At 42.5% G+C, this 18,653-nt stretch overlaps 1 protein-coding gene, 1 long non-coding RNA gene and 2 other non-coding genes across 5 annotated transcripts in view; 1 reads left to right on the top strand and 3 right to left on the bottom strand.

The window, feature by feature from the left end:
* MYO5B (myosin VB) overlaps nt 1-2,318 on the top strand; it is a 284,649-nt gene extending 282,331 nt beyond the window's left edge. For both annotated transcript variants that reach the window (XM_054583631.1, XM_054583630.1), the window contains one exon: nt 1,927-2,318. In XM_054583631.1, the coding sequence (XP_054439606.1) occupies nt 1,927-2,079 (153 nt within the window). In that variant the 3' untranslated portion in view covers nt 2,080-2,318. The remainder of the gene's footprint in view (nt 1-1,926) is intronic.
* Nucleotides 29-18,383, bottom strand: LOC129078716 (uncharacterized). The gene is made up of 3 exons (XR_008529996.1): nt 18,320-18,383; nt 1,327-1,538; nt 29-916 (listed from the first exon to the last, which is right to left on the bottom strand). It is a non-coding gene; the product is annotated as an uncharacterized LOC129078716 (long non-coding RNA).
* LOC129078960 (small Cajal body-specific RNA 18) lies at nt 17,924-18,006 on the bottom strand. The gene has a single exon (XR_008530028.1). It is a non-coding gene; the product is annotated as a small Cajal body-specific RNA 18 (non-coding RNA).
* On the bottom strand, nt 18,114-18,255 carry LOC129078965 (small Cajal body-specific RNA 17). Its single transcript, XR_008530031.1, has one exon. It is a non-coding gene; the product is annotated as a small Cajal body-specific RNA 17 (non-coding RNA).
* Nucleotides 18,384-18,653: the final 270 nt, after the last annotated feature.

Below are 18,653 nucleotides of genomic sequence, written 5' to 3'. Positions count from 1 at the left end.
AAAGTCCTAGTCTAAAACTAAGAATGGAAATTGAAAGTTTAGTTTTTTAACCTTGTGTTTATTAATAAAATACTGGTTAATTACATGACAAGAGGCCTTACAATTTTAGGTAAGAATGAATCATATCACCCATGATAACGTATATACACACAGAAGACTGAACTTTCATGATCTCTGCCTCTCAGATATTAGACATAGTCTATTTCATTTGCCACTAGCAAATAACTGAACTATATAGCACCAAGTGAAATTAACAAAGCAAGCAGAGTATCAACCCTACTCAAGAATGGAACTAGAAATATTCTTTTAAGAAAACATTTGAGCTCTTATATCTTATCTGTAAGAATTATATTTGCCGTTAGGAATATGCTCAAAAGAAAACATCGGGGAAATGATTATTTAAATCTGTCCTAAGATGATGGGAATTTTTAACTTAAAGATGAGCCTCCTCGCACTGGGCCGGAGGTGATTTTGGCTGGTGCCTAACCTTTAGTGTGCCTACAGCTGACAGCGTCGGAATGCTCAGTCATGCCGGGATTACTTCAACCATGAACATTTCTCCACTATACATGGGAAACCCCTTGAGACACAATGCTTTCTCAGGCTTTTAAACAGCCTCTATAGCCAGTGAATGGATGACAGCACAAAACAAGGATAAAAAGAAATGGGGGAAAGTGATCAGGGCATGAAAAAGGAAAAGAATAAATTAATTCTAGCAGCATGTGTAAGCAGAGAATAGAGGCTGAAGGTCAAGGGAGAGATGTCAAGTCAGGTCCAAGGTTGTTCTCTTAGGTGCAGTGGAGCAGTCACGATCCTGGCCACGGGGAGAAGCAGGCAGAGACTCACCCACGTGGCCGCCTCAACCGCCAGGGGCACCGATGGGAAGGGTCCAGGGATCAGGACACACAGTCAACTGCTGAAAGGGAGGCAGAGTTGGATGACAGAAAAGAAGCCAATGGAACCTGACCCACTACTGATTTTTATGATTTACACAAACCAAAGTACGAGTTTAGAAAGTCTGGGTTGTTTTTAATGTGACTGCTTATAAATTGGCAAGCGTGCTGTTTACAGAAGTGGAATTTTGACCAAAGGTGAAAGGATACGTGCCAAGTCGGAGTTCAAGTTTGAATTAGCGGCAGAGGGGAAAGGTAGCTGAAGCAGGTCAGATAGTCTCTGAAGATATTCCACAGTTAGCCCCTCAGTCTTCCTCAGCAGTCAACTGCACACTTGCAATCCTGCCAAATTTTTTTGTTTGTTTTTCCAACTATAGTTTGTTTCATTGGACATGGTGGGACAACCCATGCTGTCCCTCTAGATTGTGCATACCTGATGGAGGGTAAATACAAGTTGGCGTCAGAGCAAACCATTTGCTTGGGTGGTATGGGCAGAATGTGTCGACCTTGAGGATCTTTTTCACCCTTTCCCTTTCAATCTCTTTGTCTCTAAAGTGAGTCTCTCATGGATCACTTTACAGATGGGTCGCATTTTCTTTATTTCATTCTGCCGCCCTGTCACTTGATGTGGCCTCACTCTTCCCACTGCATTTGACAGAGAAGAAAAGTGAGACACAGGAAGGTTCAGGACCCGCCCAGGGTGTCAGTGTCGTGGCCCTAACCACCTTAGCACGCTGACTTGCCACATGCTTTGCACCTGACATGTATTCTTCTCTTCTCCCTTAGATGGAAAATTTTTTAAAGAATGCTAAAATTAGGAGCAAGGTTAGTCATCTGACCTCCAACAAGCCTAAACCAGGGCTTCGCTCACTGCTAAATACCTCAGGGAGAGGGAAGACCACTTTCTCCTGCAGTCCTACCCGGTTACCGGCACTGCTTCCATGATTCGCGCCAAGTCACCCTCCTGAGTTCCCCTAAGCGGGCAAGCTGTAGGGGTAGTAAGTTTCTTACACTGTCTTGTCCTTCCCCACAGGCACAACTGCAAGAGCGGAATGATGCTCAGCAGCTGCTGTTAGACTATAAGCACATGTTTCCCGTTTTGTTCCCATTTAATCCATCTTCACTGACTATGGACTCAATCCACATCCCGGCGTGTCTCAACCTGGAGTTTCTCAATGAAGTCTGACAATGCACATTTCCAACTCCGGCGCGACTGCCAACGAGAGCAAGAAGGAAGTACACAGTGAAGTGATTTAAGGATCTGTTCGATCTGTAAGCGTGGATTAAGTCAGCCTGAGGGGATGTGCAGAGCGCGGAACTATGCAGAATAAGACATCTGTCATTATTTTTTGTACCTACTGCTCAGAATAAAAACACTTGAAATGTGACTTTTTTAAAGTGTGATTTCGGTATAAACAAACACACATTATAACCTATACCACCAGGCTCCCTCCATGACCATATCAAAGGTGCCAGTCTATAAAACGGAAACTGCCTAGTTTCAATCTGAAGAGTATACAAAATGAAATATGAAAAATATTGTAAGTCACGTAAGTTGCCTTCAAAGGACCTTTAACAAATAATGGTAGTAAAAACCATGACACTTTCACACAGTGTGTGCAAATTACAGGTGTGGAGCGGTTTGTGGGGAAATGTTTTCAGAGCAAGAATACCGGCCTGGGCCTTTTGAGAAATTTCCCAGAGGTATTTTTTAATGCCTGGTGATGCAGAGACAATGCTCCAGCTGACCTCCAGCCCAGACGTTCTGAGTACTGGTTTCTGAAGCTAAACTAGATGACACAATTCCTAATGTGCTAGACCCTTCTGTGTAGTCTTGAGTTTACTGAAGTTATGCTGAAAAGGCGGCTGTCCCAAACTAAAAATGTGAGCAGGAAGAAAATGTTTCCAGTGCTAGTCCACGTATTTAACTGAGTCAACACAAATCTTTATAAAAGTCAGAAAGGAGTAATGACTTGCTTTATATACAGATTAAAAACCAAACAAGTCAGCATAAAAGCCTTGAATCCTTTAATGCCATTAAACCTCCAATAAGAACATCACATAATGCACTGGTAAGTCCAGAAAACCAAAATAATACAGGAAAACAAACCATCTTGAGAATGGGATTATTTGAAAAACCTTTCTAAATAACAATTCAGGGATTAAGTTACTATCCAAAAGATTTTGGTGGTTGTGTGTGTGTGTGTTCTTTTTAAAGAAAGAATGACGTATGTCAACTTTCTCCCTTTTCTTGTTATTTTCAATATTTTCAGATTTACCACATAAAAATCAAATATCTCTGCTTTGAAATAAAAATTAAGAGTATTTGGTGACAATATTACAACAGATTTTATGTTTTCTACTTTATTTTTTTTAATCCTCACCCAAGGATATGTTTATTGAATTTAGAGAGAAAGGAATGGGGAGAAAGAAACATTGATCAGTTGCCTCCCATACATGCCCCAACCAGGGATCAAACCCAGAACCTAGACATATGCCCTGACCAGGAATCGAACCTGCAACCTTTTGGTGTATGGGACAATGCTCCAACCAACTGAGCCACCCAACCAGGCTATATGTTTGCTGCTTTTACAAATTTTTCTTCATCTCTTCAAAAGCAGACATTCAATTAGAAAACCCTACACATTCTTTACACACACTTTTTTACTACTATTCCGTAATTCTGGTAGATAACAGCATGCTGTTTCCACGACATGAACAGATGGTGTTTGTAAATCATAGAGCCCCTATATATTAAGATAAGATCTCTCCGTGAATTACACAACACCCCGCCAGATGCACACCGCCTTCTCTGACACAGCCACCCACCTTAAAAGTCTCCTGGAAACAACGCACTCCCGGCACTAAACAATCGTGTGAACTCTGCCCTTACAGCGCAGCTTCCTTGGCCGTTCTCCTTGCCCACTGGGCGGAAAAAAGCACAGCACCTGAGCAAAGACGGCAGCCCAGCATGGCCACATCTGCCATCAGCACTACCCCCTCAACCTCCGCACTAAGCACCGGACTTCTCTTGGGGGTCTGCGCAGAGCGGTGCTTCCTCTCCCGGTTACAGCTACATGATCTGACATGCAGGACACGCTCCTTCGGCCCACACACTCACTGTGTTTGGAAGGCCAGTCTAAGACCAAGGGGGGTCTGTGGCTCCCTCTTTTTAAAGTTGTTTATAAAGTATAACTTACTTTTTCCTACACTGTAAAGCTCAGTCTCTCATGTAAGGACCGTCCTTTATCTTCAGGATAACCAAAAATGGCCTGGTGGGGTGCTGAAGGGTTTGAAAGCAGGGATTCCAAGTGCGCAGCAGCTTAGTGTCCTACAGACTGTCTTACACCCTCCCCTCCATCTCTTAGGGTCACTACCTCTCCTGGCACTGGTTCATCACTAGGTCCCAAGGACTTGCTGAATAAAAGCCTGGCAACTAGAACAAATGGGAGAAAACTTATGAATAGTCCTTTACTTAGCCCAAGAGACGGCCGATTTGGTTCTCTTCCAAAAGATAAAGGTATTTCACTGAAGCTACTTAATTTATATACACTTAAAAAGTCTTTTATAGGCCACTAATTGGCTACTAAGAAGCATCTATAGGGAAACTTTAAAAATCCTTTGTTAGCATTTATATTTTTTGCATTTTTAAGTCAGTTCAACTCAAACTTTTTCCAACTTCATGAAATCAATGATTTTTAATTTAAATAACTTAATTCAACATAAAGGCTTAAACTCTGCCCTAAAGATCTATGTTTATTTTTTATTTTTTAACACTTATTATTCAGTTGACACTTTCTCAGTATGTGCCTTTAGCAGTTACTAAGATAACTGACTTATCACTTATTTCTCTGAACTGTTGCTGACATAATATCATGGTGGAATTTTGTCTTTTGAAACATCAGAAGTATTTTAAAGATTACGTATTTACAGATTGAACAATTTTGTTTTAAGCGTTGTATTAATAATTGCTGTTGAGGCGGAGAGGCACCCAAGTCGGTGACCCGACACACATTCTGTCCATGCCAGCGCGCCTGCGGGTGCGGGGATGGTACCTGGCAAGCCTATTACACCCGCAGAAGACTTTTTTCCCCTTTCCATGGAACATGTCAATAGGAGTTTCTCCTCAAATATTTACTTAGAGCCTCAAATAATGCATTAACATGATAGCGACCAATTTCTTTGGCATATGGAAAATTTAATTGTTTTCATACAATCAACCTAATTCTAAGGCAGCAAGGGTGTCCTGAATTGAAACCCTTGTATGATGCCTGTATGACTACTAAACAGTTATTAAAACGTGGTAGCACGGGGCACGACCCTGTAGTTTTTCCTCATAGAATATTTCTCTGCAGTCAGTTTCCCTAATTTGCTGCATGAGCCAAATAGCCATCAATTAACCTTTTATGCACATTGGTGCCGTGATTAGAGAATTAGGATGGTAATTAGAAAAATAGAGGCTGATGTCAAAGGACAATAAAATGTAAGACTTTTTTTTTTAATCTTATTATAAAGGTCTTTAGATACTAAAGAATGTTTTCCTTAAAACAATTCTAACCCTAGTAAAGGGCACCAATGAGAAGTGCGTCGGAGCCTCTTTCTGGAGCGATCCCAGAGCACAGCGGCCCAGGCCGGGCGGCAGTACTGTCCCTCCAAGTGACGGTCCAGGAAGGGCTGCCTCTCTGCAGGGCTCGCGCATTCAGGGCTGAAGCTGACATCGCAGAAGGAACACTAGCAATAGTTTTCCATGTTGAACAAATCTGTGATTTACACCATTTGTTTATAGAAAAATGCTTGTACTGGTCACTGTAATATTCGCCTACAGGTGAAAATTTGTGGAAATAAATACTTTTGAATAAGTAAAGGGCTGTGATAAATCTAAATGAATTTTAAAACCCTGTAGCTACACATTGGCTGAAATGGTTATCTTTTCATTTAAATGAAAAAATGGTTTTTTAAAAAATATTCTGGGATCTATACTCAAACATGCATCATGATCACTTAAACCAGAGGTTGGCAAACAGCCTGCAAAAGTTGCGGTGGAGGACATGTTTCCTATAAAATAACAGGACTTACTGAGAAATTACTTTGAAGAATTCAAACAAGGCAGTTTTGGTGTAGGCATAGAGTATTATGTATAACTTCACATATGGTAAAGATGGCATTAAAAATCAGTGGTAAAATATTTATTAGATTTGTATGGAAGAATTTATAAAATATAAATAAAAAACAATGATGACATAAAAATATTGGAAAAATATTTCATGGATAAGACGACTCCATGCCACAAAAATGTCCATTGTCCCAAAGTTAACCTATAAGTTAAAAATCTCACCGTAGTTTTTTGGTGAAAATTGATAAGCTCATTCTAAAATTTATATGAAAGAGCAACAGCCCAAGGATAAGGAAGAGCCTCCTTTAGAAGAGGAGGGAAAACCTTCCCTAACAAGTATCTAAAACTTTAGTAATTAAGATGGATGGAATTAGCACAGAGAGAAAAATTGACCAGTAAAACAGAACAGAGCACCTAGAATCTGAACACCAATATGGGAACATGGGTGTAGACTGTTTATTCTCTAAAGGAGCACGCACCAAAATCACCTGGAAATCTTATTCAAAATTTATATAGCCAGCCATACGTAAAGAATAAGACACCTCTAGAGATGGTGTCTTTAAAATCCATCATTAAGAGCCAGTAGGGGAATATTTCCTGATGCAGAGAAAATGTTCACGATGTGGTGGTCAGTGAGAAGATTCCTCTGCACTCTAACTCCCAACCTAAGGATGGACTCATCTCTTTTCTGAGTGGCTGATGGAAGACCACCTCTCTTCAGGAAAGCCTTTACCTCATACCAAGGGAAGTCGAGGCTTATCTTCAAGACCTGCACAGAAGTGCCTGGTCGAGATGACAGCGCAGGTAAGTGCGGTATGCACATCCTCTCACGGCCGCATCAAAATCACAACAGAACTACAGAACCACCATTGTTCAGAACCACCTGACATCTAGCTGAACAGAAGTCCTGTAACTAGGGCTAAGCAGCAGCCACCTCTGCTCTCTCCAGGTGGCTCATTTGGGTGGAGCTTCATCCCATACGATAAAAGGTGGTAAGTTGGATTCCTTGTCAAGGCACATACCCACGTTGCAGATTTGGTCCCTGGTTGGGGCGTGGAAGGGAGGCGATTGATTGATGTTTCTCTCTCACATTGATGCTTTGTTTTTCCTTTCTCTCTCTCTCTCTCTCTCTCTCTTTCTCCCTCCCTCCCCCAAAACAATAAAAACGTTTCCTTGGGTGAGAATTTAAAAAACAAAGAAGATGGCACCTTGAAACTGGTTGGAGGGGCAGAGGCACTGAAAAAGCTGATTCTACATCTGTATGTGTTGGTTAAACATTGGTAGAGATATTTAGTCTGTGGAGGTGCCCCCTCAAGAGTAAGGGGTTGTAGCCCCACACCAGGGCCCCCAGCCCAGAGTTTCAGTGTTGGGAAGAGAAGTCCACATAACTACTGGCTGTGAAAAACAGCAGGGACTGTGGCTGAGTGAGACAGGGCTTTTGGAGTCCTGGGCATTCCTCTTAAAGAGCCAGCATGGATTTTTTCAGACTCACTCCCTCTGAGCTCCAGAAAGGTGCCAGGGACATATGGGGAGGAACTGAATTGTCTGGTTTCAAGGAGAGAGCCAGAGGGGCAGCTTTATGCCAGACGGAAGTGCTGGCAGAGGCCATTGTTCCTTTTCTGAGCCGTCCACAGAGCTGGCAGGTAGGCGCCATAGCTGAGTCTGCATCAACCTAGCTAACGCCATTCACTCTGCTCTGGTGATTCCCTGAGACCCTGTCCCACCCAACTTGCAGGCCCACACAAGCCATTTCCAGTGCCTTTTCCAAACAAATGGCCTGTCTTAGCTCATGCTTCAGATTCTCCTAAATCTCTCAAGGGCTCACAAACCCCAAACAAGCAGCATTTGGCCTCAGTGCAAAAAAAAAAAAAAAAAGGAGCATTTGGCCAGTACAAGCAGCGGCCAGCCTCGGTTCACAAGTAGCAGCCATCTGAAGATCACTCTGTAGCTCAGGCTTGGTGGCCCTGGGCAGGGCACAGGCAGCAGCTCACCTTGACCTGTCCCTCTCAGGAAGCCCCAGAGCCAGTGCACCTGGTGGTCGGCCTCAGACACTGCTGAAGCACCACCCAAACACCTCAAGGGATGAACTTACTGGGCACCAGAGCCCTACTGAAGCAAATCCTCCTCTGTGGGCTCAGCCCCTGCACCACTGCTCTTCCTCTGTAGTTACCGCCCGTCCCTGAAGCCCATCGGCCTTAGGTGCTAACAGCAATCAAGGCTCAACTACAACAGGAGAGTATACACAGCCAGGGGTTCTGGTGACGGGGGAGGCTGCACTACTGGGCCCTACAGGACACCTACTACATAAGGCCATTCTATCCAGACTGGGAGACAGCACTACCTAATACATAGAAATCAACACAGGGAGGTAACCAAAATGAAAGACAAAGAAACATGTCCCAAATAAAAGAATGGAACAGAACTCCAAAAAAAGAACTAAATAAAACGAAGACAAGCAATCTTCCAGATGCACAGCTCAAAGCAATGGTTATAAGGATGCTCAGTAAGCTTAGGGGAAGAGTAGGTAAACTTAGTAAGAATTTCAGCAAAGAGACAGGAAACATAAAAATGGAGATAGAAATCACTAAATCAAAAAGACACATCCATATGTTCACTGTAGCATTATTTACAGTAGTCAAGATATGGAAGCAACCTAAGTACCCATCAACAATTGAATGGATAAATAGGAATTGATGCATATACACAATGGAATATGAGTCAGCCATAAAAAAAAGAATAAAATATTGTCATCTACAACAACATGGATGGACCTAGAGAGAGCATTGTGCTGAATGAAATAATTCACACAAAGGCAAATAACATGATTCCACTTACGTGTTGAACCTAGAAAACAAAATAAGCAAACAAGCAGATCAGAAACAGAGTCAAAAATACAGACAACATTTTGATAGTTGCCAAATGAGAAAAGGGAGTTGGGAGGATGGGTAAAAAAGGTGAAGAGATTAAGAAGTACAAATCGGCCCTGGCTGTTGTGGCTCAGTGAGCTGAGAGGACTGCAGGCCAGGTCCCCAGACAGGCGCATGAGAGAGGCAACCGACAGATGTTTCCCTTTCCCCTCTCCCTTCCTCTCTCTCTCTGAAATAAATCAATAAAATCGTTAAAAAAGAAAGTAGTACAAATTGGAGTTTCAGAATAGCCATGAGGATGTAAAGTACAGCACAGGGAACATAGTCAATAATAATATATGGTGTAAGATGTAACGTTACTAGATTTATTGGGGTGATCACTTCATAAGTTATACAAATGTCTAATCACTGAGTTGTACACCTAAAACTAATATAATATTGTACATCAATTGTAATAGTAAAATAAAAATTTTTTAAAAGACCTCAACAGTAAAACTGTATCTGCAAAAAGCCAAATTCCATACCAAATACACTAACCAGTAAGAGCTGAGAAAGAACACGGCAGCCCGACACCTGGGACCTGACACACAGTTAGGCCTGGGCGGTGGCAGAAGCTGGTTTGGTGCGCCCAGCTGGGGTGTGGTGTCGTTTTGGACACCGTCTTACAAAACATCACACCAGGCCGCTCTGTGGCTCTGATGAAGTGAGACAACACAAGACCACTTTCTAGTTTTGTCTAAGCACAAAGACAAGATCACTGCACAAACCATATGGTACCAAACACCCCTCTCTCAGCATGTATGAGTGACTGCAGATTCTTCACCAGTTGCAGCTTTAGTGTAGCTCTAATTGGCCCTCTCTCTGGATAGAATCATATTAAAGTACCCAACCAAAGACTTGAATACTCAAGTATTTGAGGTTTAAATATTCATTTAAAAAAATTGTCCCAGCTCCCACCGACTTCACCAGCTTTCCCGTTTCCATTACTGAAATGTTTAAAGACATAGCTGGTTAAGCTACCGTCAGTTTTGAATGGTATGGGAAGTTTAAGCACAGGAAAATTATCCAGAAAAAGTGGGAGATAAGGCTGAGCCATTTCTGAAATTCTAATGAAATTTTCTTTAGTGCTTTTTATTTTAGCAGGTTTTTTGTTTTTGGTTTTTGTTTTGTTTTGTTTTTTAATCCTCACCCAAGGACATGCTTATCAATTTTAGAGAGAGGGGAAGGGAGGGAAGCAGAGAGAGAAAAACTCCGATTGGGGCCCCTTATACAAACCCCGTCTAGGGACCAAACCTGCAGCCCAAGCTTGCGCCCTGACCAGGGATTCAACATGTGACCTTCTTGTTTACAGAACGACGCTCCAACCAACTGAGCCACACTGGCCGAGGCTCCAAATGAAATCTTAACACTATAATTTGCAGACTTAGAGTCATTGATTTCCAGTCTTATGCTAATGCTACCCCTCTCTTTTTTTTCCCCAAAAAGTAAGTACAGAAGGAAATGATAAAAAGGCATTTCTAAAAATGCTGAAAGCTAAATTTCTAAGAGTAGAGAACATCAACTTTAGATCTCATGAGAGGGTCCATGTCTGGACTAAAAATATTATAAAATAACAAATTTTGATATATATGTAGTGTTGTACAGGATATACCTGGTTATATATGGTTTAACATGAAAAGGACTACATATTTTAGAAAATAACTTATTTCAGGTCATTTTGTTGGCGCCTTGAAAGATACCGTACTTTTCCTCCTGACTTTTAAGAGTTAAACGTCTACAGAAAAGTCGTAAACATAGAACTATGAACAACCATATCCTCTTCATTTAGATTCCCTAATTGGTCATATTTTGCCATATTTGTTTCTCCCTTTCTCTGCCAGTGTATTTGCATGCATTTATTTCCTGAGTCATTTGAGAATTAGTTGCAGATGTTATGACTCTTCACTTCTAAACATTTCGGTGTGTATCTCCTAAGGACAAGGGACAGTCTCCCATAGAACTACAATGTAATTAACATAATCAGGAAGATAACATCAATACTACTATCTCACGTAATTTACATTAAAGTTCTCCCAATTGTCCCAATTCTGTTCTTTAGAGTTGTTTTAAATCCAGGTTCCAGTTCAAGATCCTACATTACATTTAATTGTCTTGTCTCTAGTCTCCTTTAATCTGGTACCACTCCCAGCCCATTTTGTTTTTTTCTCAACACTGACATTTTTGTAAAAATTCAGATCAGTTGCTTTGTAAAGTGTCCCTTAATTTGTATATGGCTAATTGTTTCCTTATGATTTGATTCAAGACAGGTATTGTGGGGAGAAATCCTAAATAGGTCAGGTTGTGTCCCTCTCAGTGCATGTCAGTTTGTCCCATAATTGGTGACATTAAGCTTGATCATTTGGTTAAGGTAATACCCATAAGATTTCTCATTGTAAAGGGACATTTTCCTCCCCATGATATGTTGAGAATATATAAATATCCTTACATGTTTTTGTACATGTAACCCTTTTTACCCAATGGTTTTAGGAAGCACCCATTTTTGCGACATTTTTAGTCACAGAAAACAGTAAATTTGGAAGGACCTGCTGCTGGTAATTTGCAAAGTAGTGAGTGGGAAATTGTGATACTTAATGATGGTAACTTTTCTTAATAAATATATAGATGAAAAATTGGATAGAACATGCTTTCTTCTCTTATTACAGGAAGCTATACCGCATATCAATAGTTCTATAGAACAAGAATTTTTTCTGAATTTGATTAGAAAATTTTAATAGAAATTTTCTATTAAAGAAATGACCAGAGCTTTTAAAGATGTTTATTAGAAGTACAAATTGGTAGCCACAAAATACTCATAGGGATATAATGTACAGGAATATAGAGAATATAGTCAATGATATTGTAATGACTATGTATGGTATACCAGGTAGGTACTTGAAATATGGGGGAAGGCCACTTTGTAAAGTATATATGGTTGTCTAACCAGTATGCTGTATACTTGAATCTAATAATAAATAATACTGAATGTAAACTGTAATTGAAATTTTTTTTTTAAATAAGAATTTCAAATAAAAAAGTAAAATAAGCCCTGATTGGTATGGCTCGGTTAGTTGAGCGTCATTCTGCAAAGCAAAAGGCCACTGGTTCATTCCAGTTCAGGGCACATGCCTGGTTTGCAGGTTCGGTCCCTGGACAGGGCATATACCAGAAGCAACCGATGGATGTTTCTTTCTCACATCAATGTTTCTCTTCCTTTCTCCCTCCCTTCCCCTCTAAAAATAAATAAAATCTTTAAAAAATTGAGAAAAAGTAAAAACATTAACAATAACAGCTTACCATCGTAGCCCCATCTTTATGTAGTTATAGAAATTTCCAGCTTATTCTATTTTTGTTTGTAACTATGCTTGGACTGTTCATAGCAGTAGGAACAGACCACATTGTCTTGACTGTAACTGCTGCCCAAGTTGTTAACATTTTAAACAACTGCAATTTTAAAGAGTGATATCCAATGTAGGGGGCGGGAAAAAAAGATGTTATTCCCTCCATCATTGTATCTCATATTTAGGCATAATTCACTTCATATACAGGTATGGGGCAAAAGTAGGTTTATAGTTGTTCATATGGAAAACAATAATTAATAAATAGTTAAGACAAAAAATAAACCATTTCATGTATGCTGTAATTAAAATTTTAAAAAAAACTGTAAACCTACTTTTGCCCCCCACTGTACGTTCTCTAATTTTCATTTTCTTCATTACAGACACACAGTTGACTAGCTGAAGTTCACTGAGTGTCACCTTGAGGAAAAATGTGTTCATTATGACTCACCTAATGACTTCCACCATGGTTTCAATTCTATTACAAGTAGCTGTTTTTCAATGCCACAAATACCTACTGATCTCCTCCTGTGGGCCGGGCACTACACCCACCTAGCAGCTTTTTAATTTCTCTGTTTGACGTCAATAAATATTAACACTGAATTCAGTAACAAATCTAAGCAAAAGTACAAAGAGCACTGTGTATCCAATAAAAAGACACTCCTAAAGCTGAACTTGATTGACAGGTATTGCCAAAAGGCCAGAGCGCCAAATTCTCAATCATGAGCTAAATATGAAGCCCAAATACATCCTAGCAATTTAGAGATGGCAATATGCACTATGACAGGAAGCAGGTTGTATGAACCCCAGCCGTGTAATTACTCATAAAGGCCTTTGCGGCCAGCATTGATGGTCACCTAAAAAATAGTCTTTTCCAGCTTCTACCCTTCCCAGCAGAGCCCACTTTTAAGACAGACGCTGGAAAGCCAGACGCCTGATCTCCCAGGCACGTCTGCAGCTGTGGCACGCGCACGCAACTCAATTCTGACCAATGAAGCAGGCGGAACAGACTGTCCTTCTTGATGAAGGGGGATGTAATGAGGAGGTTCCAGATGACAGTGTAGGAGGACGCTAAACCTGCTCCCCTCGCGAGCACACTGAAATATACAACTATACTGGGGGCCTTTCCTCCTGAGAGACACTAAAGGCTGACTGAACAGCCTCTGGGCGACAAAGGAAGGAGACTGAATGGACAAGGCTGGGAAATCCTGAGCGCTCTCCAGGACTGGAGGTGCCCGCGAGCACTCTTATTTACCTTCTACCTCAATGGGGTGGGGGTGGGCTGGATCCAGAGGCTCTGGCCTACCAGCAAGATTGCAGCAGCGTTTTCCCAGCCAAACTGTCTGCAGCCCATTTTGGCCCAAGCAAAGGGAGCAAGTTGAGTTAGCAGGGTGTCACAAGACACAACTGACCTTACAAACTCAGACACTAATAGTAAACATGCAGGACGGCCTGAAATTAAAACTTATTAACTAAAAGCAGTTTATGGTTGCTCATCATGTCCTAGTCTGGGACTGTCCCCTAACAAAGGTCAGCAGCTACTAACTTAGCCCGTCTGTTGTCGTTTTGCATCTATGGTAACATATCTTTGGGATGTCAAATTTTTTTCCCAGACCCCTCGAAGCACAGGCACTGCATGTACCAGGGGGAGACCACGAACCCCCTCACTGTTATTGCTCTCATGCTCATTGTTAACTACCCTATACCCACCTGTGTGAAGTGTGAGTCTATCATTTTCCCCTTTATCCAGTCACGGAGGTTCCCTCACCCTTGCTTTCGCTCACCTCCCTAATTTATTATCAATGGGTTTCATGTAACCCCCTTCCACCTCCACTTTTGATTGTAATGTATAAAATAAGGTGCTAAACTGCCGTTCTTGGGAGCATTTCTCAATTTGTTGAGATTTTCTTCCCTGCAATTGTCAGTTTGGCTCAAATAAACTCACCAAAAATTCTCTATACGTTCGAATGTTTTTTACGTTGACAAACCCAACTGTAGTTCTGGGCTACTGTTACAAACAAAACCATTCATTAACCCCTAATACTTACTGCATGCCCGGCCCACATAACTTCTGAAAATCTGAGAATCAAAGTCTCAAATTCTAATAGAACCATTTTCTAGACTTGAAGCCTTGGGAATTCTTTGGTTTCTCTGGGCCTAACCTTCCTCACTTATAAAATGAAAAAGGAAAACCTATTCATTGGGCTGCAGAATGTTCTTCAATTTGGATTTAAAAATTATACACTGTGCATGTTAAGTGTGTGACACAATGCTGAGTACACAGTGTCCAAAAATGATAACTTTTATTTTATTATTATTCCCTGTTCATCATCCAGAAGATGCAGGTGAAAAAAGATCACCATCAAGTTTGTGGTAAGCTTTGATCCACTCAAAGTCCAAATTGCGTTGATTATATACACTTATGGAAAAGGGAGCACACCTATTTTTTAAAGTTTAATACCCCTCAGAACTTATGTACTGAATTGACTGCCAAAGTTCAGGGTTCAATCAAAGCAACAGAAAGAGAAAAAAATGTAAATCAGAGGGTCAAATTATAAGAGATGATGAGAAAAACAAACAATGATTGACTGGGAGGTGGAAGGTGGGACGGATATGAAAGAATATTCTGTATGATGGAAATGCTCTAATTGTATTTTGATAACCGATAGCGGTTTTGGCTACAAGAGTATAGACATTTGACTTCTGGTCAAGATGGCAGCGCAGGCAGACATGGCTTGCCTCTTCGCACAACATCAAAAATACAACTAAAACATAGAACAACCATCACACAGAACTGTCAGAAATAGAGTGGAATAGAAGTCTGACAACTGCAGAATTAAAGAAACCACATCCATCTATACTGGTAGGAGGGGTGCAGATGTAGAAGGGGCTGGTGCCACACCCATGTGTGGTGAAAAAAATTCAGGAGGAGTGAGGGGTCCCAGCCCCACATCAGACCCCCCAGCCAGGGTTCCAGTGACAGATAAATCCCCACAACTTTTGGCTACAAAAACCAGTGGGGATTTAGTCAGTGGAAGAAACTTCTGGAGTCCCAAGCAGTTCTTCTAAAGAACCCGCATATGGACTCACCTACTCAAACTCACTTCCTTTGCTCTCCAGCACCAGGATAGCAACTTGAAAGTCACCAGCAGCACACTGGGAGAAACTAAAGTGTCTGACATCAATGCCACCAGAGGCCATTGTCCGTTTTCTGAAGCCTCCCCCGACAGAGCCACAGAGCCAGCAAGCTTGTGCCATACGTGAGACTCCACAACCCGGCTAACACTGTTTGACCTGCCGTGGAGATCCCCAGACACTCTGCCCCACCCAACTTAGGGGTCCACCCAAGCTGTTTTTCCATATGAATGACTGATCTTGGCTCATACTGCATAACTTCCTAAATCCTCTTAAGTAAGCGACAGCTGGCCTCAGTGAGCCCCAGGCCCGGCACTAGCAGCAGCCAGCGTAGATTCACAGCTTGGCTTCAACCTGGGAATCTGTAAGCCCAGCACAAGTAGCAGCCATCTCAGATTGCTTTACAGCTCAGGTAGGGTGGCCCTGGGCAAGACACAGGTGGGGGCTGACTTTGGCCGGCACCACCTGGGAAACCCCAGGGCCAGTGCACCCAGTGGGCAGCTACAGACCTCATCGGAACACCACCATCCTGCCCCTGTACAGCTGATCCTCCACGAGCAGTAGAGGTTGGTGGTCAGTGGTCACAGCCAGTCTTTGCAGCTGACTAGCTAGGTAAATCCCTCCCATTGACCTGCCAACAGCAACCCAGGCTCAACTACAAGAGGAAAGTGTACTCAGCCCACACAAAGGGTACACCTCAAGTACCCAGCTTGGGTGATAGGTGAGGCTGTGCCACTGGATCCTACAGGACACCTACATTAGACCACACTACCAAGACAGAGAGTCAAAGAAGCTCTCCCTAATACATAGAAACAAACACAGGGGCACAGGGAGGCTGTCAAAATGAGGAGACAAAGAAACATGGCCCAAATGAAACAACAGATCAGAACTCCAGAAAAAGAATTAAATGAAATGGAGATAAGCAATCTCTCAGATGCAGGGTTCAAAACACTGGTTATAAGTATACTCGAGGAACTTAATGAGGACTTGTGCAGCATAAAAAAAGACCCAGCCAGAAATGAAGGATATACTAATTGATATAAAGAACAATTTACAGGGAAACAACAGTTGAGTGGATGAAGGAGAGAATCAAATCAATGACTTGGAACATAAGGAAGCAAAAAACAACCAATCAGAACAAGAAAAAAAAGAATCCAAAAAAAAAATGACAATAGCATAAGCAGCCTCTGGGATAACTTCAAAAGGTCCAACATTCACATCATAGAGGTGCCAGAAGGAAAAGAGCAAGAAATTGGAAATCCATTTGAAAAAATAATGAAAGAAAACTTCCCTAATTTGGCAAAGGCAATAGACATGCAAATCCAGGAAGCACAGAGTCCTAAGAAAGAGAGATAAAAAGAGGCCCCCTCCAAGACAAATCATAATTAAAATGACAAAGGTTAAAAATAATCTTCAAAGCTGCAAGAGAAAAGCAGTTCGTTACCTCCAGGGGAGTTCCCATAGGCTGTCAGCTGAGTTCTCAAAAAGAAACTTCCGTAGGCTGGAAGGGATGGCAAGAAACATTCAAAGTCATGAAAAGCAGGGACCTACGGCCAAGATTTCTCTATCCAGCAAAGCTATCATTTACAACTGGAGGGCAGAGAAAGAGCTTCCCAGACCAAAAAAAAGCTAAAGGAGTTCATCATCACCAAACCTTTATTATGTGAAATGTTAAGAGGACTTAAGAAAAAGAAGCTCAAACCTATGAACAGTAAAATGGCGGTAAATTGATATCTATAAACAATTGAATCTAAAAAGACAAACTAAGCAAAAAAGGACAGGATCATGGAGAGAGAGAGCCCGTTCTAGTGGTTGCCAGGTGGGAACAGTGTGTGGGGATTAAGTACAAATAGGTAGTTACAGAATAGCCATGGGGATGTAAAGTACAGTATACGAAATGGAGCAGCCAAAGAATTTATACACATGACCCATGGACATGAACAATAGTGGAGGGATTACCTTAGGGAGTGGGGGGTGCTGGGTGGAGGGGGTTAAAGGGGGAAAAAATCAGAACAACTCTAAAATAATCAATAAAATGTATTTTAAAAGTGTATACATTTGTGAAACTCACCCAATTAAAGATTTGTACATTTGATTGCATGAGAATTTTTCCTTAAAAAAGAGCTCTAAGTAAATATTGACCTCTAAAATGTGGGTGAAGTGTACTAAGATCTGCATAAAAAAAATAAGATGGTTTGATAGAACAGATGGAGGGATGTGATACAGCAAATATGGCAAAATGTTAACAATTGTAGAATATAGGTGCTGGGTATATGGGTGTTCTTCGTAAAAGTCTTTTCACTTTCTATACTTTCAAAAGTTTTCATAGTAAAACATAATGGAATCAGAAAACAAACACAATGCGAGCGGGCCACCAAGTCGTTTGAAAAGCGGGGTTCCGGGGCAGGCATTCTCTGAGGCCCACAGAAAATCTCAAGGCCCCCCACCCCCCGCGAACCAGAGCCTGAGCGGCCTCCCTCAGACTCCAGCCCCCGCGATGCGCATCTACCGCATCTCTGCTCGAGTCGCCTCCCGCTTGCCCGGTCTCAGTCTGCTTTCAGAACACACTCCATCACCTGGTTTCCAGAACTCAGATTGCGCAGTGGTCTCGTCATCATCGACCAGGGCTCACAGTTACGGCGGAAGAGGCCTCCCTAAACGCGCCCCCCACCCCGCGCCCCCGCTTGTCCCCATCTCTAGCCTAACCCGTTGCTCCTCACCTCATCTCCCCGCCCCGGTTCCGCGCCCCGCTTAGCCTGACGCGGTTTCATAATCCTTTTAGGCTCTGGGCTAGCGCGCTGCCAGCCGCAGGGCCCAATCATATAAGGAAAATACTGTGGGCTCATCCGGGGGCTGCAACCGGGACCAGGGGCACCCCTGCTCTACGACCCTCCCCGCGCCCACTCTGCGACCCACCGACTGCCCTGCCCGAGCTACCTGGGCCTCTACCCGTTGTCTGCTCACAGGACCACCCCAGCCCGGAGCGTTCAACTGTTCAACTAACCCCACCCCCACTGCCGTCCTCCGGCCCCGCCCACGCACTTCCGGCCCGCACGCCGGGGGGGCCCCCATCTCCCTCAAACCCACATTTTCCACGGTAGTGTCCATCTGTCTGTCTAGTCCAACGTTTAAGCAAATTGGCAGGCAGCCCTGGCTGGTGTGGGTCGGTGGATTGAGTGCCCACTTGCGAACCCTCCCAGTTCGATTCCCAGTGAGAGCATGTGCCTGGGTTGCGGGCCAGGTCCCCAGAAGGGGACGCGGGAGAGGCAAC

This window comes from Pteronotus mesoamericanus, unplaced genomic scaffold (genome assembly GCF_021234165.1).
Source record: "Pteronotus mesoamericanus isolate MK-2021 breed Mesoamerican mustached bat unplaced genomic scaffold, CSHL_Meso_final contig_74, whole genome shotgun sequence".
Lineage (NCBI taxonomy): Eukaryota > Metazoa > Chordata > Mammalia > Chiroptera > Mormoopidae > Pteronotus > Pteronotus mesoamericanus.
This window is presented reverse-complemented; position numbering and strand designations above follow the sequence as displayed.